This window comes from Salminus brasiliensis, chromosome 10 (assembly GCF_030463535.1).
Source record: "Salminus brasiliensis chromosome 10, fSalBra1.hap2, whole genome shotgun sequence".
Lineage (NCBI taxonomy): Eukaryota > Metazoa > Chordata > Actinopteri > Characiformes > Bryconidae > Salminus > Salminus brasiliensis.
In genome coordinates this window covers 30,863,861-30,891,618 of record NC_132887.1, presented here as the reverse complement: position 1 = coordinate 30,891,618, position 27,758 = coordinate 30,863,861, and the positions used below count along the sequence as shown (strand labels likewise).

Sequence of the window (27,758 nt, the reverse complement as noted above, 5' to 3'; positions counted from 1 at the left end):
GGGGGGGGGTGAAGTGTGGAGGGGGCGGTAAGTTTGTACGGAGCCAATAACGAGGAGGGAAGCGCAGCGTCCGGCTCAGCTGGCAGACATTTAAAGAGGAGGCAGTGGGGCGCTGCTGCAGTCTGGATTAAACCCTCACACTCTGCTCCTCTCCCTCTCCGAGTCTGTCTCTCACACACACACACACACACACACACACACTGTTTAACTCGCACCGGCTCCGCTCGCCTCTTTTCTCTCCTCGGATCCCCCCTGAAAGACCACTTGGCTTCGTCCACGGCGTCCCGGGACTCTGACAGGTGAGAGCTCTCAGCATCTATCCACACACTGTACCCTGATCATACCCTAGCATAGCAGCTGGGTGGGGGGGTTTAACAACCCTGATGGGGGTCCAGGAGCAGGTGTCTGTGAGGGGCTTATTCTCATGAACTTTGTAAAGACAGGAAAGTCTCCAGAGTGGAGCAGGGATGGAAAACACCCCTGTACAGTAACTGTACTGATGGACAGTCCGTGCTGGAGTGCTGTTAGGCTTTACATAGTCTTATGGTCACTGGTATGGTCACTGGTATGGTCACAGTTTGAGAATGTGAAGAAGGGGCTTTGAGGAACCTTCAAGGAACCCATTTCTTCCTCAAAGCACCTTAAGATGTTCCTCCTCATATCCAAACTGAAGAACCTCCAATAGTCCCTCAAGGACCCCAGCCTTCACTCAGTCACAGCGTCTCTGCACTCCTTCCACCCCGGCCTTGAATGAAGGACTCCAGAGTTTACGGACGTTCACCTGGACACAGGCGAACGCCGCAAGAGTGCCTTCAACACTGTATGTGTGTGGTCAAGCTCTCCTCGAGGGCTTCTGCTGTGTGGTACTGATGGTTCTGATGATATGGGCTGATTGATAGATGGTCTCTTACCTTAAATAAACTCTGTAGACCTAAATCCTGAACCCCTCGTGGACTCTTTAGTGCGTTTAGTGGAAACAGATAAGTTCCAGGTTCTCCTGCTGGACACAGGTCAGTTTTGGTGGCAGTCTGAGGTTGGACTTGTTGGACTAGGTGGTTTGCTGTGTAGTCTAGACGTCTTTAAAGTGGCCTCAATTCCTCAACACACGTAATACAAAGAGAAACTTCAGGAATCTTCAGGAATCATCTGTGAGGCACCGGAGACACAGGGTCTCCTATAACACAGTAAAAAAAGTCTGGACTGGTCATTTCTGGCATGTCGTCGGTTTAGAAGCCTGAAAGCCTGAAAGCCTGAAAGCCTGGCCTTGGGACTAGACTGCAATGCTGATGGTGCTCTCTATAAAACCGTCTATTTTAGCCGATTTAATCCCGTTACTGAAACTAGTCATTAGGGTTTGAGGTCATGGGCTATTCGGCATGACATCACTTTTAAGGCTTGCAGTTAGTCAGCACTAGCCAAGAAAGGGGGTTTGTGTGCAGTGACGGGACTTTTCCATGTTGGGCTCGTTTCTTTCTTTCTTTAAAGGAAGTAATCGGTAGGTCAATAGGACGCATGGTGCAATGGTACAGTTGCAGGGTGACAGGGTTGATCACTTTCTAGGAACTTTAAAGGAGCTCTTGGATGAAGAGTGAATCCACCACAAGCCCTTTTCCATGCTCAGCTGCTAAATGCTGATTTGTCTGCTATCAGTGGTTTGGGACAGGAGTTCACACAAGGAGGTTTTTCCTAAAGTAGTATTTTTGTCACATGATACTGCAGAACATCCACTTTTGATTCCATCTAAAGACCACACACACACACACACACATACATACATACATACACACATCTCTGTTACAAACATGGCTCCATGGCATCCTTCAAAGAACCATTGGTAGCACCTTCAGCTGTTGAGCTGCTGTGTTTGGCATCAGTGCTTGATCCTGAGAGGTCTCAGCAACACCAGCGTTAGGGTATCATATCTTTGAGGTTCTAGGTTACTTGTATCGAGCACATTCCATTAATATTAATATTACAATACACCAAATCAGCTTCAGTGATGCCCTTACACTGCTCGAGGTCCTACAGGATGATGGGGAGGGGGGGGGGGTCTGCTCCTGGCAGTAAGGCCATAGTGAACTCACTGCCCAGTGTGGCTTACTGTATATGATACTGGGATTGTGGGCTGATGGTGATGTTACTCATATTTGCTGATGTTAAATGTGACACCTAACGCCATCAAATATCAGTGAGAAATCAAGGTCAAGTTCTAAAGTACTAAAGGTGTCTATTGTACTGTCTGATGGAGTGCAGCTGATCCATCCTTCAGCAGCTGTGTGTGGAGATGAGGAATGACAGGGACCTTATAGTGAAGGATGGAGGAAGCAGATCCTAGACCATCTGAGGTCGTGGCCTTTTAGAGGAGAAATGCACTGGTTGGTCAGCGTGCACGTGTTGGTCATTCACACTGGTTACATACGCTGCCTGATGCCTGACTTTTAGGCTTTGGGCCTAAAAAGTGATTTTTAAAGCCAGTCATGGTGCAGAGATACGTGCAGGGTGATGTGATGCAAACTTGCCCCTCAGTAAAATGTTTTTTATTATATTAACATTCAGATCTAATGCAGGTTCATCGTTTTCATCTTTTAAAACATTAACAGGTGATATATGAAGACATGGGGCATTTTTACAACATGTGATCACAACATCCCCAAGACTGTGTGTCACATTTTTAATATCACTAAATGTGTTCTTGATAAAGGTCCTGTCAGACAGCCTGCACTGAATTCCCTGCTCTTATAATAAACCCAAAGTCTCAAGGTTGCAGCTGCAGAGTTGCAGACACTGGTTCGAACCCCTGGGTCCCATCAGCACCAGTGTGAACTCCCTGCAGTCCCCCACTCTCCCTCTCAGAGGGTCTCCTCTCGCGACCACTGACCGACTGTGTGTCCCTTTTCTTTCAGGATGGCGGGTGTCGCGCGCCTCCTCTGCGCTGTGCTGCTGCTGGTCTCGGCGCTGGCGTGGCGCGCGGCGGACGCGAAGGGCAACCGCGGCTCTCAGGGCGCCATTCCTCACCCGGCCAAGAGCAGCACCAACGAGTCCGAGCGCCGCCGCGCATCCTCACCTTCCTCTTCCTCTTCCTCCCCCTCCTCCTCGTCCACCTCCACCTCCTCCACCTCCTCTTCGTCTGCCTCCTCCGCCGAGGAAGTGCTGGAGTCCAGCCAGGAGGCGCTGCACGTGACTGAGCGGCGCTACCTGAAGCGCGACTGGTGCAAGACGCAGCCGCTGAAGCAGACGCTGCACGAGGAGGGCTGCGCGAGCCTCACCATCCTCAACCGCTTCTGCTACGGCCAGTGCAACTCCTTCTACATCCCGCGGCACGTGCGCGCCGAGGAGGAGGGCGCCTTCCAGTCGTGCTCGTTCTGCAAACCGCGCCGCTTCACCACCATGACCTACACCCTCAACTGCCCCGACCTGCAGCCCCCCACCAAGAAGAAGCGCGTGCAGCGCGTCAAGCAGTGCCGCTGCATCTCCATAGACCTGGACTGAGGCTGCCTCCTCCCCCCCCCCCCCCCCTCTCCCCCAGCAGAGGAGGGGGGGGGTACTGGTGGGAGGGTGGGGGTCCGAACTGAACTTCAGTTGACGGCAGTGTCCGCTGAGCCGCAGCGGCTGAGGAGACCGAGTGGCGGAACAGGCGGATGGGCTGTGTCCCAAATCGAGTCCTCGTCTCTTACGTAGTGAGCTACTACTGTCTATCGAACAACAGACCAGAGCACACCTTTTGCGCGCGCACACACACACACACACACACACACACACACACACACACTAATGTCTGCAGTTGTCCAGAACAACAACTGCTAAAACAACCTTTAAGGGGTTGGTCAGGGGTGCCCAAACTTTTGGCCTCTAAATAAAGGAGGTCACTGGACCTTTAGAGACATGTATCATGTTAATGCAGATCATTGCAGACAGAACAAAAACCTTGTATTTCCAAATCAAGTACATTTCCAGGGAAGTCCAAATATACATAATTATATAATCTTACAGCAAATTTAACTCTCAACGTTAATGAATGTATCAACTTTAGGACCCTTGGGCCCGTCCATTTGTCAAGGAAATTTGACGGAGGTTAAAAGGCAGCTGTTTTACTTGTTAGTTATGTAAAAAAAAGAAAAAAAAGTTCAAAAGTTTAAAGGTTTCTATTCCGATCACGTGGGAGATGATTAGTCCTGTAGACCCCCTGTGATTTAGTGGCAGTGCAATTTTAGTGACCGTCTCTTCAGTATAGCTCTGCTGTCCAGTGAAAACCATGCATCTTCACTTCTGTCCGTTTTCCCTTTTCTCTATGGGTTAAATCCTGTAGCTGCTCTGAATGCTGTGTACATAATTCTGTAAAGTCACCAATTTGGAGATACCTGTTTTTCACTGGACAGAGACGATGTGTGTATTAGTCTAAATAAAAATAGCAAACCCCTCTGCTGCTGCTGCTGCTGCTGCATAAAACAAGCTACAGGCTTTTCAGCAGAGTGTGCTTCATAGTGATTCAAATAAGTGTGTGGGTGAGTGAGTGAGTGAGTGAGGGAGTGAGTGAGTGAGTGAGGGAGTGAGTGAGGCCAGTCCTTGACCCACTGGGCTCACTTTGGGCAGCCCTGTTCTAGAGTACAGGGACGACCCGCCAACCACCTACATGTCTTGGAGCATCCTGGCCCAGAGTCCACGAGTCCACGCTTGCAGCTTGTGGTGTAGCTGTGGCACTCTTGAAGCCTGCTAGCGATACGTGTATGGTGTTTTTGTGAGGCGGGTCGTTGTGGACGTTCATGGTGTTAATATTCCTCCCTGAGGTGGAACTAAAAACGAGCTTTGGGAAACGTACTGATCCCACTTCGGCCTTCGAGCAGCCTGCAGGTGCTTGCAGTTAGGGAATGCTGGGGGCTGTTTCTGTTGAGAGGTGCTGCATGCGTTGCTTTTGAAGGTTTGAGCAACGTGGCTGAAAACACACAAGACCACAAGAGTGAACCTTAGGTGACCACCTAATCTCACAAGTAGCCTACCAGTCACAGCGTGTTTACAGGCTACCTACAGGGAACTCATCCGCCATACTGAATTCAGGTGTGCGTTGTCTGTTGAAGTGTACACTAGTTAGGGCACACGGTCGTTCCCTAGACTTTCAAAATGTCCCTACGTTGCCTCATTTACACTGAAACAGTTTAGATCCCCAGTTAGTTTATTTACATACGGAACAAGTGGTCGATTTGAAACCAAGTGCCGACACACACACGGTCAGAGAGAGAGAGAGTGTGTGTGTGTGAGGAAGAGAGAAGGGCTTCTAGAGCATGCTGTCTGTAAGCACTCAGTATTACTGTATAGCACAGAGTGCTGAGAAAGGGTTTCCACCATGTGGAATTATACTGACCTTAAGGCGATGAGAGACTATTTCATTTGGACGGTTTCTGCGCTTCGGGCTGTTTTACTGAGCCTGTGCTTCGGGCTGTTTTACTGAGCCTGTGCTTCGGGCTGTTTTACTGAGCCTGTGCTTCGGGCTGTTTTACTGAGCCTGTGCTTTTGTCGCAGGAGCGAATCGTCGTTACTGAGGTTTGCGACGACGAGGAGCAACAGAAACGACCTGTACAGACTTAGCTAGCTAGCTTTACGGCTAACAGTAGCTACATGGCTTATAATGTCAGTGTGCCGGGTTGTTCTTTCTGTTTACTGGTTTTCTTGGTGTGTGTAACTGGTACAGGCCTGTCTAAAGTATTAACCAAATAAAAGCCCCTCTGTTTCAATGCTCGGTGTCCTCTGAAGATTAGCATCCATGCTAAAGGTCCTAAAGGTCCTAAAGGTCCACGGGTAACCGCTGCCATTTGGCAACACGCGACTCCGCTGTCTTCCCCAGGTGTGTTCCCCAGGTGTGTTCTCCAGGTGTGTTCTCCAGGTGTGTTCTCCAGAGGGGTTATAGCGGGTAACAGGTAACTTTTGGTTTTTTTTTTTTTTTTTAAGTAACTATTGAAAATTACTCACAGGTTTAAAGTTTTTTCCTCGAACAGAAATGGCCTGATATGACCAATTTAATTAGATTAGATGAATGCTCATTGGCTGCACCTCGGTTGTGCCTGATAAACCTGTGTATGTAAATATTGTCATTCACTGCCCATTTCATACTGGTGTAAAAATGAGTATTATTAAAAATGATTAAGAATAACAGTTGTTTTTTTTTACTCCCCTCTATCACTACATTAGCTACACCATTTACAGATTACTCCTGGTTCCTGTTGGTTCTCCAATAATATTTAATGGTCAGTAATACCATAATACCATTTTGCTGGGCTACTACTACAATGTTAACAATGCTGAAGTGACTGTAGATTTACTTGATGGTTTTCTTGAGGGGGAAAAAGACCGAAAACCAGTGGTAACCACTAGTTCAATTCCCAGTTAAGATTGGAAAGCACAAGTTTTCTACTGGTTTCTGTGATTTTTCACCAACCAAACAATTTAGTAAGAAATTGGAATTGCTAACTGGAGAACAAACCACTGCTTTTTAGGAGGAGGTGATGCAGTAAAACAGTCAAGTGTGCCTGAGCTGGAAAACACGAGTATACAAATGCCGTATTGCGTATGTGTGTGTTTTTGATGATAAACCATAACATGAGAATAAATAGAAATACACAAACACAGTAGATGTCTCGTCTCCCCCCCCCCCCAAGTGCTGCATAGACACCAGCACTAGTACTGATTACCACAAGTGATACTGTGGTGAGGCTTCATTAACCACAGTGACCCAAAAATCACCCACTTTTACACCTAGCGGCCAGATTTCCACACGAATTCTAATGTTAGACTTTGCACAGAGTTGCGTACACACTATGATCAGAGGTGTGAGCTACTCCTTTCCTTTCTTCATCTTGGAAACACTTGTCAATGCTGTTGAAAGAAGAAGGTCCCAAAAACAACAAGGAATGGCTGAAGTTTATGTTCATGAACAGACAGAAAGGGCCATGATTACTGTGACATGTACTAGACGACACTAGCACTTCACTGCTGTTGTGCAAAAACCTTGTATTTTCACAAATGACAGACTTAACTTTCAACGGAAATCAATGTGGCAAAATAAAAAAAAGACCATTTCTTTTTTGAAATCAACATAAAAACTGGGTCCCGACGTAAAAGACTACCGCCACATTATATCAGAAAGTGAAGAACAAGGGATTTTTGCACAACAATGACAAAACGTGTCTGTTTGAACAGACAGCTCTGACATAGACCACAGCTGTAAATGAACTATTTTCACAACTATTTCTTCACCCAACCCCGCAGTATAGGTCTCATCAGCATTTGATGCAATAAAAAAAATCAATTATTTGATAGAATTAAAATCGAGATATGAGTAAAATGTTCCCCTTATCAAGAACGTTCCCAAATCCTTTAGCATTTTTTCTGTCTCCATTGACCGAGCAAGCAGATCCAAGAAGGCAAAAATGACAAGCAGATTAGGCCGACTTACGTTTTGGTAATGATGAGAAATTCACTTAAGGCATCAATGAATTCGCCTATTTCTAATTAGAAATATATATCTATCGTCAGTAAAGACTATGGTTATATATTTACATATTACATTTCAACAATTCACTCCAACCATAACCATAAGTTCACCGATATTCTAACAAAATAAATAAACTCTATTGTACACAGACAATGTGGGTCACAGTTGCTTTACAGGAAGGAGACTGCATAGAAAGTCACGTGCCAGGAAAGGTTCAACACACTCAATTGGGTACCAAGTGGTAAAATAGCTGCTGCTGCTGCAGGCAGGAAAGTGCAACATACGCCACAAAACAACTGATTCCGAGAAATGGGGGAAAAAAAAAAAAAAAAAAAAAAAAAAAAAAAAATCAAAACTCACACTGGCTGGTCACTGGGATAAAAAAAAAAAGCTGGTTGCTTGGTGTTTGTGTGAGTGATGTGAGTCTTTACCTCAGACCATAACTGTTTACCTCCTGTCTCTCACCTTATGCTTTGGGATTTGTCTGTTAGTATATTGCTTCATCAATGCCCTCCTTCTGTAGCTGAACTAGACAGCGGTCCTGTCCGTCTTTACCCTGGTGAGGTTGACTTGGTATCAACATTTGTTTTTTTTAAAATGTTTGCTACAATGAGTGTGATTAACCCATTAATCCCTCAGTAGCACCTTTTTTTTTTTTAGAGGGTCCTACTGCAGAAGCCAATAGCAATTGCTCATGATATGTCAATGTCCTTTGTGTAGCGATGAGGAGGGCCATTAGCAGTCCCAACAGTATCTTCAATGAAAGTGATGAAAGTTTAGCTAGGTCCCACACCGAACACTGCAGTACAGTAGTTCCACCACCACTGATTGTCCTTTCGCGTAAGAGGAAACGTCCTGCCTCACATCTCCACCGACGGCCCATGTGAAGTTCTTTAGAAAGCAGACGATGGAAAGGATGGAAGGCTCCCTGGTTGTCGTCTTTTAGTCCTCAACTGGAGGACACACTCGCTTCTTTCTGTCTCAGTCTTTCTTTCTGTAAGCATGGGACATTTTTAATAAAGACTTTGCAAGAATAGTCCAGGATCTGACTAGAAGTTTTCTGTTTGGGACTAGTCAAATAAATATGTTTGTGTGTGTGTGTGTGTGTGTGTGTGTGTGTGTGTGTGTGTGTGTGTGTGTGTGTGTGGCTCTTGCTCTCACCAGACTGTTGGCGTTGACCTTCTTCGTCTCCACTCTCTTCTCAGCTGTAATCTTCTGGACATTGAGCTGAGCTTCTTTTAGTCTGAAAACAACACAGCAAATTAATCATATTAGCCAAGAACTCACTGTTATCATTCTTTGATATTTCTCATTAACATTCCCGGATTTTATATATATATATATATATATATATATATATATATATATATATATATATAAATGAAAAATAATATAATAAATGTAACTGCACATCTTTAACACTAGATTTCAATGCTTTGTAATGATCCTTCATCACATTTTGTGGACAAAATTAAACAAATAAAATGTAAAGTCATTTGCAGTGATTTGATGTGAAATGCTCCTCTCTAAAGGAAAATATCACGGTAGAATTGTTCCGAGGGGATGTGATGAGAACAAGAACTCATTCTTCGAATAGCTCCCTCACAGGAATTTACTATTTGAAATAGTTATTAATACACTGATTGGTGAATGTGAAATTGCTTTATGAAACTTCTTCACCAATCACAATCACTAAACAACTCAAAGAGGGCATGTTTAATGTATATTTAATTTAAAGTAATTGGTTGAAAAACAACTATGGATATATCGGTCTCAGTCCTTTCAGTGTGTTTGCCTCGACCTAGTTAAATTGGTTCACTATACATAACTCTTTTTAACCTGGTCTTTAGCAATGTCTATAGAATAGTAAAGCATCAGACATTTTCAAATGTTTTCTGACCTTAATTTAAAAAAAAAAAAAAAAAAAAGCCTTAGGAATTTGTTCGTTAGGCGAAATTGGATGAAGGTTTAAGCGAGGTTGGTTTTATGAGCATGCCAACTGCCTTTAAGATAAAAGGTAGTTGTAGATATAAGATCAGTGAAAGCTGCTGGGACACAATTGTCTAGTAAACAACATAGGTACATATGAGGGCTTGAAATCGTTGAACTGCTCCACACTAAGCAACAAATCTTCACCAAGCCTCACTCATTCAGTTAATACACTTAGTTACATTTCCGAATCTATTTCTGTGTAGTTTTTGCATGCTTTACTACAGAGTTCAGTCTCTGAGATATTGCAATATTATCTTTTTCAAGCTGCAAAATATTTTTATCCAGTATCTACTAAATACTTCCCATTTAGGTTCAAAATCGAACAAAATGCTCATTCTGCTATTAGATCTGACATGCTTTTAATAAATGTGATGAAACAGGGCTTGAAAACAGAATTTGAAGTAACAAACTCAGTTTGGATGTTAGTTAGTAGTAGTAGAAGCTGTAAAGCATCTTTAAAAGACATCACTGCTTGCGCTCCCTTTAACAGCCTCCCGTACTACACCAGTAAAGCCAGGGGGCCGTGGAGAGAGGTGCTGTCCCCCCAGTGGGATGCCCCCCTAAGTGGACGCCACAGGTTAGGGGCAATGTCGTAAATCTGGGCTCCGGCTTTGACACTGTACTAGGGCTGCGGGCTGAAACTGCCGCCTTCGGCTTTGATGCCCCTTGGGCCTTAAAAACCAAAAGCACTTTATTTTTATTTGTCCTTACAGAATTCATTCTGGCTCTCCATAGGCAATTCGGGGAGCTGTAGGCGCAACCGAGGAGAGGCTGAGAGTCTGGCATGTGTTAAGAGGCTCCACTGCTTTGTTGGCTAATTGAAAGGCAGTAACAGAAGGTGCTACAAAGATAGAAAGCTTAAATTACTCAGAAGAAAGTTGAGAGCTAAACATGTACCTAAAAGTATCAGCATCGATCTACAATTTCCAGATCAATGCATCTGCTGTGCATGAACACGAAATAGCTTAATCTCATGTTAACAGCACTGTTTATTTGCATTTTGATTTTGATATTGTCAACAATAACAAACTTTTTTGTTTGTCAAATATTTATTTTTTTTCCTCCCAATTTGGTACTCCCAATCAACCCACCTGATTGTAGCTCCCCCTAGCACTAGGAATGCTCCAACACTAGCAGGGTAACAGCTTCTCTGATACATGTGAAGCCAGCCACTAATGTGGCACTGCCAAGCAGCCGACGTGGTTGGAGGAAAGCGTCAGGTCCCCAACTCCACCCCATCAGCTAACAGCCGTCTGTGCCAGCCAACATCGCTTTAAGAGGCTCAGGATTTAAACTTGTGATCCCCAGGCCTTAGTGGTAGACCACTGAGCCACCAATGTAAAATGTAAGCATTTGAACACTCATTACAAGAACGTACTGTATGTACTGTAAAAAAAAAAAAAAAAAACTGTTGCTACAGCATGCATCTTTCAGGTGGATTCATGTTTGAAAGATAATTCATTAACTGGTCAAACGAAGAAAATATCATTATTTAAAAGACACGCTGGACATATGTGGACATGAATTTCTTGTTATTCGTATTTCTCAATGTTTGTGCACATACTGGCACAAACGACTGAGTGGAAACAACATTTTGATGATTTTTTTTTTTTTTTTTTTTTAGAATTTATACTACTTTCTTTCATCACATTTGCCAACTGAACATTAGGGGAACAGATGACTCAGTAACAATGGCAGCACTCAGACTCTGAGAAGACTGTACTCCCACTAACCTCTCCTTGGAGATGTTCTTACTCTCACGTTTCCACGTGTTCTTGAAGTCGTTGCAGAACTCAAACCAGAGCATGAAAACGTAGTTCGGAGCGACTTCTTTTTCTCCAGATTTGGGCTTAAGTCCAAAGTAGGCCACCATGTCCTGGAAGCTAACGAAAGGGGGTGTGAGGGTTGGGAGGTGAATCAGGAGAGAAAGAGAATCAGGAAAGACCAAGGCAACACTGGCTGGACAAAACATTTAACTACATGCCATGGCTCCACTAATCTTCCTGACATCTCCACTCTGGGGAGGACAAGACCGAAGGAAAGAGATCTGAGGCAGAGGCGAAAGAGCCAGAGGGCAAGCCATAGTCCATCAGTCTGTCAAAGTCTCAATTTTTTTAGGACATCACATTATTCCACAGAAAGAGATTGAATATGGGGGAATTTAGCTCCTGAAACAAACTCCTGAAAAATTATTTAAAAAGTATTGAAGCACAATCCCTGAACAGCACTGCATTCAGCATAATAAATAACAGAGTAGTGCTTGTAATTGGATAAGGCAAGAACAGTCGCAAAGGAGCATTTCATAGCTCACAAGTCTCTGCAAGTGCCCCTCCGAGTATTCACAAACTCTATGTTACACAGATCCAGAGGCTAATGCAATTGTAACCGAACCTGAAATCTTCCCAGTGTTCACAGCAGTGCTCCGCAAGCTGCAGACGCTACATACTGCTCTGCAGCCTGCTTCCATTCAGAGATAAAAGACCCTCTCCCCGCGCCGCTGTCACGCCTGTCTCATGGCCAGCCGTGACTCCGAAGGATGCACGGGGGTCGCCAATCCTCCCATGACCCCCAGACGAATGGGGCCTAGCGCTATGCTAATAGGAGACATGCTGCGGGACAGATGGCGCCACGCCAGTGCCAAGATGCTTCCCATTTTCTGGTCATCTTTCTGGCTGCTACAGAGGACGGAACCATACATCATTCATTCTCCGGGGCTTTTCGCAGCCTATGGAGCTCTAGAAATGCAGAGGAGCAATCGATTCTTCCTACTTTCCATCTCTAGAGATCATGAGACCCGAGATGCTCTTTGAAATTCTCTCGCTGGATCCTTTTATGATCCGGACAAGGAGTGACATACAAATCAGCGAGGTCCACCAACAAAGCAGTCCTAACGGCACCACCTGCTGTGAGACCGGTTTGCATTGTATACACATTTTCTGCTTTCTCCTTTGAATGGCAGGGAAAAGGCAATAACATGTAGGGCTTCGTTACAGCACATTACAGAGCGTCCAAACCTTTCCAAGTATCCTTTGAAAAAGCACCCAAGTTTTTCCAAGAATCCTTTGAGAAACTGTTAAATCTCGCTAGGTCGTAGAACGTTCCCTGTCTTAAAATATGACACGTTGAGTTCACATCAGAACAACTAAAGTCACTCAAAATGTTTCTCAAACATTAAAGATAAAAAATAGAACCATAAGTGTCCTAACAGCCATCACTCACACATTTGGCTGCTGCTGTGGGGCCAGGTTTGTTCAGAATAGCTGTGTGTTAAGACTAGGAGATGATTAAGGGGAGGCCAATCAGCGATCTCTAGCAGAAACTCACTGCTGGAGTGCAAAACATGCTCAGTGGCCACAAGTCAAGTGGAACAGTGTGACTAATGGGCACCTGTATAGCAGCTTATCCGTATCACAAACAGGAGGGAAACTCAATGGGCCGTTTAAGCATGGACATAAAGGCCCATAAAGCAGGCTGAAAATTTACTGTGCATTAGGATAGCGAGTGTGCTGCCACTTCCACCCCTCCTGCTTGTTGAACAGGTTACACTTGTTCACTTCACCACCATTAGGCTATAACGTTTAAAAAATATATGTATAAATATACAGCTCTGGAAAAAAATGAAGAGACCACACCACATTATCACATTTCCCTCAAATTCTAAATAAACATATTGCTATTTAGAGCATTTATTTGCGCAATGACAAATGCTCAAATAATGCAAAGAAATAATTATAATAATCATAATGCAAAGAAATAATTATTCAAATTTAACAGCACAGTACTAATATTTGAACTTTGAGAGCATCTAAAAAATCACTATGGTGAAATAACCTTGACTGCCAATCACAGCTTTAATGTCTTGGCAGGCTCTCCACTAGTCTTTCACATTGCTGTTGGGTGACTTTATGGCATTTTTATGCCATATTTTTCCAGAGCTGTATATAAAAACATAAATTAAAATAAAATAAAATAAAATAAAATTATGATCCATGTCTGAATAGCTAAAAGACTTATTTTCATCGAAAGCAAGGATACTGATCCAATTAATGTCACAATACCAGTACAAACATTCATACAGTCTAAATTTACAGAGTGGAATGGATAGGTTATGGGAAGGAAAAAAAAGTTGCCCGGCAGCAATGAACTGGACTAATTAATGTGCTCTGTGACTTTAAGGACTGGGTTAATTGCTATATCACTGTGGAAGTGAAAACAACTCCCACCATCCACTGCATTTCCAAAGGTCTGCATTTTCCTAAGCCCATTCCCTGTAGACGGCACCTAATCACAATTTAGCTCGTGCATTTACTTAAGATCCCTCTCTGGTACTACCCAAATAAAAACGATCAAGCTACGTTTAACCTCTTATATTAAAAGACTTTTAAGTCATAGGGTTGATAGAAAAAGTACACTACACTACATGGACAAAAGTATTGGGACACCTTTGGGGCTGCTTTTATCTTGCTTTTGTTGGGGTATCTGTCTCTTCTGTCCTGTCACGGCTTTCTATTAGATTTTGAAGCATTGCTGTGAAGATCTGACTGCATTGTATGTTGGATTATCACCACTCCACTTCATCCGCAACTCATGCAGACATGACTGGATAGAGCACCATCATTCCAGAGCACACAGTTCCACTGCTCCACAGCTCAATGCGTATATGTGGCCTGAAACAATGCAATCAAATCTGAAAGAATGGTTACATGTAGGTTAGACTATTTACTGAGATGTAAAACAATCTCCCAGAGGTTCCCATGATCAAGTGGCGTGCCAGCTAATGTGTGCGCGGCCTCAGAGTCTTTCCTTCTAGGCTTTGATGTTGCCTATGTGCCTCCAGGAATGCTTCTCGGCACAATAGCTAACCCATTTATGATTAGAACCATCTTTGCTGTTGAACGCTTTCTTGTTCTGCCATGCTTGAGTGAAGTGGATAAAGCCTGAAAAGTATGAATGAAGCTATATGGCAGGAAAATAGCCTAATCATATACTTAGCCTTGTGGCCTCTGCATCTGGGTGACAAACCCCTAATTCCTGATGATCAGAATCACTGGCTACTAGCTGGCCTGTACAAACATCACCAGCATTTATGTATTTAAATATCAATCATGGGAGCCCAGTGTTTAAAGAAGTATTGGTTTGCATTTCTGGAGCATTAAAAGGACAAAAAAAAAACAAAAACAACACAAACAAAAACAACAAAAACAACATCCCATGTACTGTTCATGCTGGTAGCATTACTTGTTTTTATTACTAATAAATAACTTTATAGAACTTTACCTTTACAGACGGCCTACAGCAGTCTGGCTCCGCTACTTTTACGGTGAAGTTATAAGGGGCATTTCATGCGTCTACCATTGGAATGGCAGCCAGTGAGAACAGCGGCCATTTACACATATCTTAAACTCACAGTAAGAGGAACAACCTCTTCCATTGTAAGGAACTAAGAGAAGCTGTAAAAAATCATTTTGACTTGTTTTGGTACATAAACACAAACAAACCTGGAATAAGTGGACCTCATGGGATTAAAAATGGGAGCACCCACAACTATATGCATTGGTTTGAGATTTTGAGTTTTAATCCCCCAGCAACCGAACCATTAAATAGCCCCACTTTGACTGCAACAATGGAATGACAGACTTCACAAATCTTTCAAAAGACATACATTTGTTTAGATTACGCCAGCGTACGTCTAGAGGAGACTGCTTCGGCAGCTTTTACTGTTGCGTAGCTGAATGGAGTTAATGGACGATTTGCACGGAATTAAGATGGAATGCATGAAATGTACACAGAGTAATTTGTGTCGACCTCCAACTGCCTGCCAGGACGTTAAATAAACAGGAGATAAGAGAAATACAGAGAACGAGGGGAGAGATTTTATGATCGAAAGAAAGCTTAGCAGATCTGTTTCTGCTGTCTCTTTATCCTTTTTTTAACCTCATCCAATGAAACTGACCAGTAAGGCCAAAAAGATCTAAAACTAGGGTGCCTTCAGCCTCGTCACATATTGGTTCACAGGTCCAAAAAACAACCCAAAGGTTTCAACCCAGAAGTATCCTCAAATGAACATAACAGATTTTAATTACATTTACTATTACATAATAGGCACTGAAACGAAGGAGACTGGGAGATTCTCTGTAAATGTGACATTTTAAGATCTTTACTAATTATTTAGTAACTACATTAAAGTATTCAATAACTACTATAAAGCAAATATGTAGCTTATGCCATTTAAGAGAAGAAATAAAGCCTATAGAGTTGAATAGGCTCTATCATGGAAAACTAAATTTCCCTCACTTTTTAAAATGAGTTTGTAAGATCCTACAGTTTTGAATTCACCGTGTATGTGACATGATAATAAGCCACCCTCGTTTACATTGCAGTTCTCAGGAGTGTTTTAGCTCAGAGTGCTTTCTGATCGAGGCATAATACAGGGCAGATTATCAGATCAAAACTTATGTATCTTATTATTCATCTTAAAGTCAGTTTAATTCTAAAGAATAATACAAGTTTTGAAATGGTTGTGTAAAAATGATTTATGAGCATTTCTGGAACATAAAGCCACATATACGTTGTAATTGGACCTTAAGGGATAATACAAAGTGCACCAAAAACATGGGATATGAGCCCTCGTTTATGTAATCTAAGGGGACATGTTTAATTACTTTTGACTAGCGTTAAAGTTTACTATGATACCGTTTAGCCTACTATCATACACAATCACCAACTTTGCAGCATATCCACAAAGTTCACTAGCTACTCTACTTAGCCTCAGCAAACTAGAATAATAAAATATCTATATACAACAGGTGTTATTAAACAGGAGTTTTATTAAAATCAGGCCTTTAACTTCGGTATACAACAAAAGACTAAATTTAGACGCAGTGTACACAGCACGGCTTGGAGGATAACACATTGTGAGTTAATATTAAGCTTGTTTTTTGTGCAATAACCGGTACACATCTGAAAACAATACATTTATGGTTCTAGCAGACGCTTTTATACACAGCAATGTAAAATAGCAGGTGTGTGCAGCGTGAGGAGTGAGGACCCTTTCTCATCTTTTTTTACCCCAAAAATTGTAATACTGCAAAAGAGAGCTAGTAGTAGTAGCCCTTTTACCATTTTGGGTGGAAACAGTGCTTTCATGATCAAAGGTACGGCTCTGTTGAGGAGTCTGACCACCGTGCTGGCCACACAGTGCCTACACTGCGAAGGTGGACTCCCTTCAGATTCGGACACATGTGGGCGCCCACCCAGCTCCACGAGGCTGGTCGTATCCATCACCAGTGTGTCACTTTAATGAGGTGTGTTCATGGGAACACGGGGGGAACACCCCCTCTACACCACAGTTCATCTTCTACCTTGGGGGCGGCCAGTTCTTTGGTCGCTATTGGGGACCAAATTAATGGCAAAATTGAAGCTTTTCTACCTGCCTGGCCTTTTTGATCAATATTAGTCTATTCGGCACCTTCTTGAAAAGTGGCAACGTGGAGGTGCTTAGGTTTCTGGTCTGCAACACATTAAAGGAGAATGCCAGCAATTTTACATATGTCTATATGTCATATGTGTATGATTCAATCAGTGAGATGTAAACGTCATTCAAAAAACATTGTACAAAATTACAAGATATTGTAGAGAACTACAAGATTTGATTATATATATATATATATATATATATTTTAAATATTTGTTATATTATATTTTCTTTGTCATCATTCTCAAAAAACAAAACAAAATGGATTTTACACAAAATTGTTATCATTACCAAATGCTCTGTATGCCTCTTGCAATAAATTACTCTTAAAAAGCTGGTTTCGGACCTGAACATAACTATTGCATGTAATATATTTATGTATTTAAGTGATGTAGCTTTTAGTGGCAATAAATGCTTATAATGCCTGGTTCCCATCATTACTGATGAACAATTTTAGCTTGACAAAGTTACTCTAGAGCAGAGTATTTCGCATCGAAACACTAATGATTTGGTTTACATCTCAACAACCAAATAATGCATAACTTGTAAAAACAAACTCTCTGGAAATTCAGAGCTGAATTCGGTCTTGTTTGTCCTGGACATAAAAAGACCATCAGTCTTGCAGTATGACATGACAGGGTCTGGTCTGCAACCATCAGCTCTGTGCTGTCAAAAATTTTAGACTTGCTGAAGCTCGGAGTTGTCTTGTTCCCCACCCCCCCAAGTATGCGCACGTCATGATTTATCGGATTCCACCTAGTTTCTGCCGACCACGCCAAAGAACTCTCATCTCTAGCTAAACAAAGAAAAATAATCAGTTTGTTCTGTTTGTCATTTGGAGAGAATTTTCCCCTCTATGAAAAGTTCCAGATATGCTTTCTGTTGTTCAGCATCCGTGAGTCTAACACGTTCACATAAATCACCAAAAACGGTGGACCACTGTTGGAGAAAGGTTTATACTGATACAAATGGGAGTCTGATGGATCATATAGGCATGATAAGGCTACGCGATAAGGTAGCTGTGTGGGTGTGAGAGAGAGAAAAAAATACATTCAAACATTTCTAGGCATCCCTCCAGCTCCCTGGGTAGCAGTGAGGGCTGTCATGAGCAACGGGTCCTGTCCCGATGGTGGGAGAAGGAAGTCATTGGTTAATGACTGCTGAAGACTACATAATTCAGCAGGCTGAGCAGACCCCCGCTCTCGCTCTCTGTCTCCCTCTCCCATTCCCCCGTTCTCATGTAGCTGAGGGATTCCTTATCAGCTAATGCTAATTGCTACAGACAACTTTACAAATGACATGCATTACTGCTATCTGATGCTGAGAGGATGTGGGCTCTGCTTATCTGTACCCAACATGCTGAATAACCGAAGATGGCTGTCTGACGTCTCTCATAAATCTCACTTGGCTGAGTTCCCCACTGGATGTCACATACTTCCATGAAGGCCTCATGTAGTCTTGTAGCCGTGTACATTTTCTTGTCCAAACGGATAAAAACAGAATACTGCACCTACGTGGCGTATGCCAAACAGGACCCATTTTTAAATAAAGAGTCTCTTCCTACCTCTTCTGGGCAGCATTCAGGCGGTCATCTTCAGCTGCATACTCTGTTTGCGCTGCAAAAGAACAGACAGTAGCAAAGTATTATTGGTTAATGCTTCTGTTTAGGTTTTCATTCACATTATTGTTAAAAAGTTTAAAATGATTTGACACACCAGCCATTGTTATAGTTATTTGATAAGCAATAATATAAAATGATAAATTCAATATTTCAAGAATTCTATGAAGTTAAAATAAACTATAAAAAATCTGTAATACTGTAATTATCTATGTATTTTTGTCAAATTACCTGCCTAGAAATGTGAGCTCTATTTTGTGAATATAATTTTTTGTTTCCTACAAAATAATCTAAATTCTAGATACACAGAGCTATATTTGTCTGCACCCTCTGGTTTAGTAATCATTGGCTTTTTATTATTTGTTATGATCTGAAACAACTTTTAAACAGGAAGCACTGATTGCAAACCTTTGATCAGGATCTGCAAACATCTGCCATTTTTTAGTAGAGCAAGCCTTTCCAATACACCCCTGTTATTCATTCTCTTATAACGGCCAATCAGGTAATCAGGAAAATTAGCATGTGCGACGTACAACAGCAGCCGCGCTAAAGAGATCAGAGAGCTACATGTTCTTGCCGTATGCGAGAAGTTGTCGAGGTGCCCATGGCTTTCGAAACAGTCAAGGCACATTAGTGTCCTGTGGTTGTGCGTGTGTGCATGCAGCAGGAGCGAGGAGTAAAGCTTGGGAACTGGAGGCTCTTGTGGAGCCGCTCCATGTAAAAGTGTCTAAATGCAAGGCAGATGTGTACGGCGGGCCAGGCCGAGGTGCAAGAATTTATCTAGGGCCAGAGAGAGCCTGTGATCTCAGATTTATTGCATTTTTCCAGATTCATCCTTTTTTTCAACTTTGATGGGGGGACCTTTCCCACTCCAAAGATTTAAGAGGGGGAAGTCTCCAAAAAATTGTTCAAAGGCAGGTTTCGGGGTCTTTGGGGTGGGGAGGCTGGGGGGTTGGTGGGGGTGTAAGCAGCAAAACATTCAGAGTGTTTGTGCGTGTGTGAATGTGTGTGTGGCTGATTATCTGAGGTGAGTCTAATGACGGGAGAGGGGCACTGTGGTGGGGTAATGGACAGAAAGGGGAGGGCTATGACCATTGGCGTTGGGTCTCAGCATGGGGTAGACTGGCGCCGGAGGTCCCTCTATGTGTGTGTGTGTATGTGTGTATATGTGTGTGTGTGTGTGTGGAGGTGGCAGGGCCACTCCTGAGACCGGCACGGAGGGAGAGAGAGGATGTGTGAATTTTCTCTACCCCCAAGCTCCCTCTGTAAACATGAAACCAGTAGTGGCTAACTAGAAAGTTATGGGACTCGCACGCTGAGAGGTACAATAAATTAAGGCTTTAAAAGCTCCACTCACTTCTTCGAAGCACCGCTCTCCCTACACCTCCTGTAACCACAGTCCCCAAATTCAGCAATAATTATGAAGCGCTCTAACTGTGTTTGGCACGCAACACATTTACAAACCTATGCGCCAGATTGGCTTACACTCCTAAAAATAAAGGTGCTACAAAAGGTACTCTGAGAACAGAAGAGTCACTATTGGTTCCATTAAAAACTGTTTTGTGATGCAAAAGATGTGCAAGTGTGAAGAACCTTTTAAAGAACCTTTTAAAGAACCTTTTAAAGTTCCTTTTAAAGTTCCTTTTAAAGTTCCTTTTGATGTAAAGGTTTGTCACACCAAACCATTTCTAGATTTCCATCTCTATTACTATTCTGTCTCCTTATGGAACCAAAATTTGTTCTTCTATGGCAAAGAACCTTTTTTAGCACCTGTATTTTTTTTTTTAAAGTGTAGTGTGTGCATTTCTGGTTGCCATTTGTCTTTTTAAAGAACCATTTATTCATATTTAGTGTTAAATTTTTTTAGCAAATAAGCTAATACTTATGTATAAGATATATACATACAAGACATATACAAGATATGTATAATGATGTGCATTGTCTTTAAAATGTCACGATGAATGAACCAATAGAAATGTTTCAACTTAGTCTAGTCTTTAAGATTGATTCACTGAAAGTAAATTTTGATCTTCAAGGTTTTTGTGTGACTTTACACACACACCCATTACATATATATATATATTTATACACACACACACACATATATATATATATATATATATATATATATATATATATATATGCACACACACACACAAATAAGATTTATATATGTATATATTATATTTCTAATATTTATATACATTAAAAAAGTGGTTTTACATCTGTTAATTAAAACATCTCATGACAGTCTAGCACTATTCATAATTACCAGCAAACACGTAGTTTGGCAATGCTTAGTGACGTGAATGTGAAATTCTTTTTCAGTGTTAATGTTTACTTGTATCTGATTTAATGTTAACAGGCAAAGACACTGATTGGTTTATTTTAAATAATGTGCTTAGGGACCAACAAGCTATGCACAGTTCTGTATATTCCACAGACAATTGACAATATTCTACAATTCTAATGTAAAAGTTTCTTACTGTGATAAAGTTTGCTTGCCAAGCAATTCTGGATATCATCAGTACTTAAAGAACACTGACCAACTGCATGTTTCATCCACAGAGCAGAATTAGGTCTCAAAAGGACCTACATAACTTTCAATGGAAGTCAAAAATAATTTATTTAGTTTCTGTTGATCTGATAATAATAAAATCTAGACACAATATAAAGAGTAACTGCCGGATTCTGTCAATTATGTCAAAAAGTCAAAAACAAAAATGGAGATTGGATTGATGGATTGATTTGATGAATGAATAAATGAAAAAAAAGAAAGAAAAGGAGCTAAATCAGAGGTGTGAACCAGAGTCGTCTCGAGTAGATTAGAAGAGAATGACTAATTGAGTAAGTAAAAGAGTGGAACACAGGCTCTCCTATGGAGGCAGCGGCAGGGGAGGTCCGTTAAAAGGGACGAAAGAAAAGGAAGGTCGCAGAGGTGGGGGGGGGGAAGAGGTAAATGGATTACAGCAAAATGGATGAATGAGTTTTGAAGATGTAAAAGCTGCTCAGATCACAGGCAGGTTTAAGAGCCTGCGTGCAGGTCGTTCGAGTTCACCTGCAGCCCCCACTGCGTGAGACGCTGTCACTGAGACCGAACCGTAAAGCATTCATACATGAGTTATGGATTACTGCCCTATATATGCATACTCACACACACACTCGCACACATACATACGTTCAAGTAATCAGGGGAACTAGCTCTGGCTGGTGCAGGTTCACTGCAGCAGAGCGCAACAAACAAAATGAGATTAGTTTCTACTTTCTAGTGGATTGAGCAGTCATAGATAAAGGGAAAGGGATTAGGGGTAAAATAGGTGTAAGCATTCAGAATTCACTGATTTGAAGGAGCAGATTCAACTGAATATTACAATAGTTTAATTATAATAATCCTGTAAAGTATGCATGAATTTATTACACAGATACATTGCAGGTGTACACTACAGGTCTTATATTTTATAATATTATATAAAATATTAAATATAAATATTATAGATATTAATATAGATATTAAATATTAGAATAAAAAATAATTATGGTACATATTCCATTCATTTGTTTATAGTCCCTCCAGTTGCACCTGTGTATTGAGTGTACTTTGAAAAACACTCTGAATTGCACCAAAACAATGAAACAGGAAAATACCCATAAAGGAATTGTGAGCCTATACTGATACATAATTGTTGTTTATAAACGCATGTACTTTTATAGGGTACCAAATGTGATCAAATAAATAAAATGCAGACGTTTGGTTCCAGAGAGGGAACTAAGTATTTGATCCTCTACAAACCATGACTAATGTTGGCTCCCACAGACCACTGACACACCCTAATCTCAGTGAAGTCGTTACCTGCATGAGAGACACCTGTCCTAAATTGTCACCTGTGTAAAAGGCCTGCCAAGAGACTCAGTGACACTCCAACATCTCCACCATGGGCAAGACTAAAGAGCTGTCTAAAGATGTCAGGGATGAAATTGTTGACCTACACAAGGCTGGAATGGGCTACAAAGCCATAAGTAAGAAGCTGGATGAGAAGGTGACAACTGTTGGTGCAATTATTCGGAAGTGGAAGAAGTACAACATCAACAACTATCAATCGACCTAGGCCTGGAGCTCCATGCAAGATATCACCTTGTGGAGACTCATTGATCATGAGAAAGGTTAAACATCAGCCAAGAACTACACGGGAGGAGTTGGTTAATTATCTCAAGGCAGCTGGGACCACAGTCTCCAAAAAAACCATTGGTAATACACTGAGACGTAATGGTTTAAAATCCTGCAGTGCACGCAAGGTTCCTCTGCTCAAGAAGGCTTATGTCCAGGCCCGCCTCAAGTTCGCCAATGAACATATTAATGACTCCAAGAGAGACTGGGAGAAGGTGCTGTGGTCAGATGAGACCAAAATTGAGCTCTTTGCCCTTAACTCAACGTGTTTGGAGGAAGAAAAATACAGAATATGACCCTAAGAACACCATCCCCACCGTCAAGCATGGTGGTGGAAGTATTATGTTGGGGGTGTTTTTCTTTTAAGGGCATAGGCCAACTTCACCGCATCGGCGGGAAGATGAACGGGGCCATGTATCGCAAAATCCTGGGTGACAACCTCCTTGCCTCTGCCAGGGCACTGAAAATGGGCCGTGGATGGGTCTTCTAGCACGACAACGACCCAAACCATACAGCCAAGAAAACAAAGGAGTGGCTCCATAAGAAGCACATCAAGGTCATGGAATGGCCTAGCCAGTCTCCTGAACTCAATCCCATAGAAAATCTATGGAGAGAGCTGAAGCCTTATGTTTCCAAATGCACGCCATAAAAACCTTAAGGATTTGGAGATGATCTGCAGAGAGGACTGTGTCAAAATTACTCCTGAACTGTGTGCAAACCTAAAGAAAACTACAAGAAACATCTGACTGCTGTGCTTGCCAACAAGGGTTTTGCCACCAAGTATTAAAAGATGTTTTACTAGGGGGTCAAATATTTATTTCCTTCAATGAAATTTAAGTAAATGTTTTCTAATTTCATGTAATTTTCTCAGTTTTCCTTTTGATATTCTATGTGTCACTGTTAAAATAAAGCTGGCATAAAATGATGAGACGTTTCATTATTTTTTTGTATTAATACTTTTAAAGTCAGTGGGGGGGTCAAATACTTATTTCCTGCACTGTATGTAGATCACAAGTTCATTCCCCAGTAATGCTACAGCCATCCATGCTCAAGAGTGCAAGAGCATAACAGGCCTCACTTTTCTCTTCATCCTCCATCACTCAGAGCAATTCTAGCACAAATGTTCAATGTACACAACAAATGTAATCAATTATACATTTAAAGAATTAAATTTTATATTCTAGGGGTTGTGATTTTTGAGATGGCACATTCTGTTGGAGAATTTATCTTGAAGGTATCAGATCTGAGATCCCATTTCATCAAACCTTTGAATTTTGATTACTGTTATACCCCTTATTCACACACTAGATCACTCCTACTTCAAGCTTGTGCCATCTGGCAAATCAAGAAGCCTGAAATGCATAATCCTTCATTGAAGGTTCCCTGAATGACTGAGCCATTGAAGCAGAATCAAAAATACCAGTTGTCCTTCTCTCTTCTGTAACAGAGCTCTGACCCAAAACCCTCCTCATCTAAAATAGCCTGCACAATCTTGCACTTTTTAAAAATGCCTTAATCTCCATTTGTTTTGTGTACTGAAGCCATGGAATCAGCTTCTGAGAAGGCTAATGTCATTGCTAAGCTCCTAGTACTTCAAAAAGCAGAAACAAGGGAACAGCCAAAGGAATTTTGTTTATAGAGAGTGCTTTACAAGTATCCTACTGGATAATCTATACTCTGGATGTACCTCTGTTAACTCAGGCAGCACTGTAGCCAGTGGCAATTGTCTTGCTGTACTGTCTGCTTTGAGGTTTAGTGATGATCTAAGGACAGGACTCCCAAGTCCACAAAACATGCATACACTCACCATGCAATCTTTATTAAGAAAGCAATACCAGTGCTGGGTAGGGTCCACTTTCGCTGTTAAAACAGCCTCAATTCTTTGTTTTCCACAAGATGTTGAAAACACGCTTTGAGATTCTGGCCCATGTTGACATGAATGCACCTGACACTCAACTTCTTACAAGAAAATATGGCAATGTTAATTTTCTCCAATATATTTTTCAATATACAGCAGCTAGTTAATCTAATTAAAATATACATTCCAGACTTTAATTTAGGAGTGTTTACACACATCTCGTTTTCCCCACATTCAAATTACAACACTTTTTACACAGTCCCCTTCATTTCAGGGCACCATAAAGCTTGGGACAAAGCAATGATGTGTACATTAAAGCAGCCATGTTTCGTACTTTGTTGAATATCTCTTGAACACCATGACTGCTTGAATAGTTATAGACATCACCAGGCACGGAGTATCTTCTCTGGTGATGCTTTGGCAAGCTTCTAAAGTAGTCATCTTCAGCTCTTGCTTGTTTCAGGGTCTTGTTCCCCCAAGTTTTCTCTTTAGCATACAGAACGTACGCTCGGTTAAATTTTAATCAGGGGACTGGCAAAAACTTTCCATTAATTTACCTGTGTTTGGTATCATTTTGATGGTGTAAAAACAGCATTACAATTTCAACATGGTGAAATTGTATGCAAATATCTTTAAATTGAAGTCTGTAATGTGTACTTTAATCACATCTGATTGATTATATTTTACATTTTGACCTGTGGAGCAGAGGGACATATCAAGGAAAAGTGTGTCTCAAATATTATAGAGGGCCCTGAATGTCAGTCAACACACAAACATAATGAGAAGGCTCTGAACTAAAAAGTGTTTAGTCACTTACGATCAGTGACAAAGTGCAAAGCAGCAGCCAACTGTCTAGGACAAGGGCCATAAGAGTGGTGGGTGTGATATGACGTCCCCTGCCATGGTGGTCCACCAAACTGTCCCTGCTGAGGTAGGCCAGGCTTTACGAGAGCCCGGTCAGAGATGTCCTGCCAGCTTTATTGCAGGACTGAGTACATACGGCCGGTTTAGGGCAACCTGATCTACAGCGTAGTCTCAAGCTGTCATACAGTGGAGCTCTGCTAGCATTCCACAAACCTGCGGCTAGCTTCTGAGACCCCGCGAGCATGAAAACCACAAGGCAAGGTCAGATCTTGGGCATATCATAGAAGTAAGGTTAGGAGTAGGAGGGGAGGAAATACTTAGAAAACTAGATGACAAAAATGTGTTGATGGAATTTGTGTGAGGAAAAGTAAGCAAACTTAAAGTGAAGTGTATGAGTGTAAGATATCTCACATAAAAATGATTATAATGCGCAATTGAAAATGAGAAAACGTTCTGTGACTTCAACTTCAGTGGTCATTTAGGACTAAAAATTACAATACAACATTGTGAACATTGTAAATCCTAGTAGGGGTCTATTTGGAGGCAACATGAACAAAGTCGACATCTTTCAGAATGCTCATTTTTTCTAGCCCCACCACAACAATCGGCTAACCAACCAAAAGCAGTCAGTTTATAAGCTTCCCCTCTGTGGCTCAAACAAGAAACCACAAACAACTTTAGACCTGGCCTGCATACACAAAATATCCCCCCGCTAACATGTTGTGACTAGCATGAGGCAATTCACATCAGCCATGCCCAGTCTGCAGCCACAATGGTTTGCTCCTTTTGCTGTTCACTCACCAGTAGCGATGAAGGCCTCCATCTTGTCTTTGAATGGCTGGAGGTGTTCTTCTGTGGAGTTGGCACACACCTTCTGCATGTTCTTTTCACAAGCTACAGAGAAGGGAAACAAACAAAACAAGTTCAGCATTTGATATCACTGCATTTGGCTTTTGAGTCGGGGCCAGGGGTGAGAAAAGTTGGGAATCAGAGGCACAACACAAAGCAAAGCACTGCAGTGCAAAACTGCCATTTGTTTCCCATTGTCCAAGGATCATTATTCAGAAGTAGCGTGGCCTCAACTGCCAGACGACTATATTGGCTGGACACTAACAAGCGTGGAACCACAGAGAGCAGGCTTAGGGGTGTGTTTCAAAGACAAGTGAGTTATTTTCTACTAGCAAATCAAGCAATGGCAGAGATATGATGAGGTGGGTTTGAAGCTACAGCCTTTGTCTGTGTGACCAATCAAGCTATCAGCAGAAACCACAGCGGATCCAGATGTCAGCTAACAGCTGGGCTCTTCAAATATAGATGGAGTATAAAACGAGCAGGAGATTAATGAAGGGCATATGAGTTTGCACATCTCATTACAGACACGTTTCACAATTAAGTTAAGCAAAGTCTTGTAAGGAAAACAGATGAGGAGGAAGCAGAGTGTGAATGTGCACAAAAACATCCCCGGCATATGGCTATAAAAGACAGTCTCTTTAACTGGTCTTGGGCCGAGTTCAGAATGTAACGAGAGAAACAAAGCTTTTCATTATCAGCCCAGTCTCCTGTAATCAAAAGCATGGCTTTTCACATTTTCAGCAGGATTTGATGGCGGTGCAACTTAAAAGTAAACGTTTTTCTCATCAACACGTTCAGCATGTAGCGATGACATGAGTCTGTGGCTCAGTATGCGTTATGAGATCCTTTTCATATGCCTGCGGTTGTTATTAATCCCAGTCTCAGGCACCCCATACACAGCCTGTTTTTGCGTTTTTCACGGCTCTAAAACACTTGATTCAACTCATCAGGTAATCACTGAACCTTTCAGGAGCTGAGTCAGCTTTTCTGGCAGTGCATTTTTACTGATTGTCACACAATCAGGTAACTGGTTCCTGGAAATGGTAACTGTAGGACCAAAATGGTGCTATTACATTATTTCTGGTAACTGGAACGTTGCCCCTAGCGTTTCTGATCTGCATTATTGTCCTTTAGGAACTATATCGGCATGTTTTGATGCCGTCATTGCTGTGCCAGATCAAGTGCATCATACCACAAATCAAATCAAAACCACAAATTTATTTGTGTAGCGCTTTTTACAACTGATGTCTCAAAGCAGCTTTACAGAATTCCAGCAATGCAACAACAACAAAAATCAACAACACATAAAATCCCCAGTGAGAAAGTCAAAGGTGAAAGGGGCGAGTAAAAAAAAACCCTGGAGCTGGAGGAAGAAACCTTGGGAAGAACCAAGACTCACAAAGGTGGGCCCATCCTCCTCTGGACAGAACTACTCAGAAATCTGATGTAGTC

The 27,758-nt window shown here is 41.9% G+C and overlaps 2 protein-coding genes across 3 annotated transcripts in view; one reads left to right on the top strand and one right to left on the bottom strand.

Annotated features, from left to right (window-relative positions):
- The first annotated feature begins 111 nt into the window (after nucleotides 1–111).
- grem1b (gremlin 1b) lies at nucleotides 112–5,428 on the top strand. The gene is made up of 2 exons (XM_072690507.1): nucleotides 112–299; nucleotides 2,904–5,428. The coding sequence occupies exon 2, from the start codon at nucleotides 2,905–2,907 to the stop codon at nucleotides 3,487–3,489; it is 585 nt and encodes a 194-aa protein (XP_072546608.1). The 5' UTR covers nucleotides 112–299; nucleotide 2,904; the 3' UTR covers nucleotides 3,490–5,428.
- Nucleotides 5,429–7,812: 2,384 nt separating this feature from the next.
- Nucleotides 7,813–27,758, bottom strand: part of LOC140564382 (formin-like) — an 85,995-nt gene continuing 66,049 nt past the window's right edge. Inside the window, exons 15-19 of one of the 2 annotated variants that reach the window (XM_072689793.1) lie at nucleotides 26,256–26,348; nucleotides 18,514–18,565; nucleotides 11,209–11,358; nucleotides 8,645–8,726; nucleotides 7,813–8,477 (exon numbers count right to left, since the gene is read on the bottom strand). In XM_072689793.1, the coding sequence (XP_072545894.1) occupies nucleotides 8,433–8,477; nucleotides 8,645–8,726; nucleotides 11,209–11,358; nucleotides 18,514–18,565; nucleotides 26,256–26,348 (422 nt within the window). In that variant the 3' untranslated portion in view covers nucleotides 7,813–8,432. The remainder of the gene's footprint in view (nucleotides 8,478–8,644; nucleotides 8,727–11,208; nucleotides 11,359–18,513; nucleotides 18,566–26,255; nucleotides 26,349–27,758) is intronic. The other variant, XM_072689796.1, reaches the window with a different exon arrangement.

Bases quoted from the DNA above. Each gene is read 5' to 3' on its own strand.
- grem1b (XM_072690507.1), top strand. From the start codon at position 2,905: ATGGCGGGTGTCGCGCGCCTCCTCTGCGCTGTGCTGCTGCTGGTCTCG.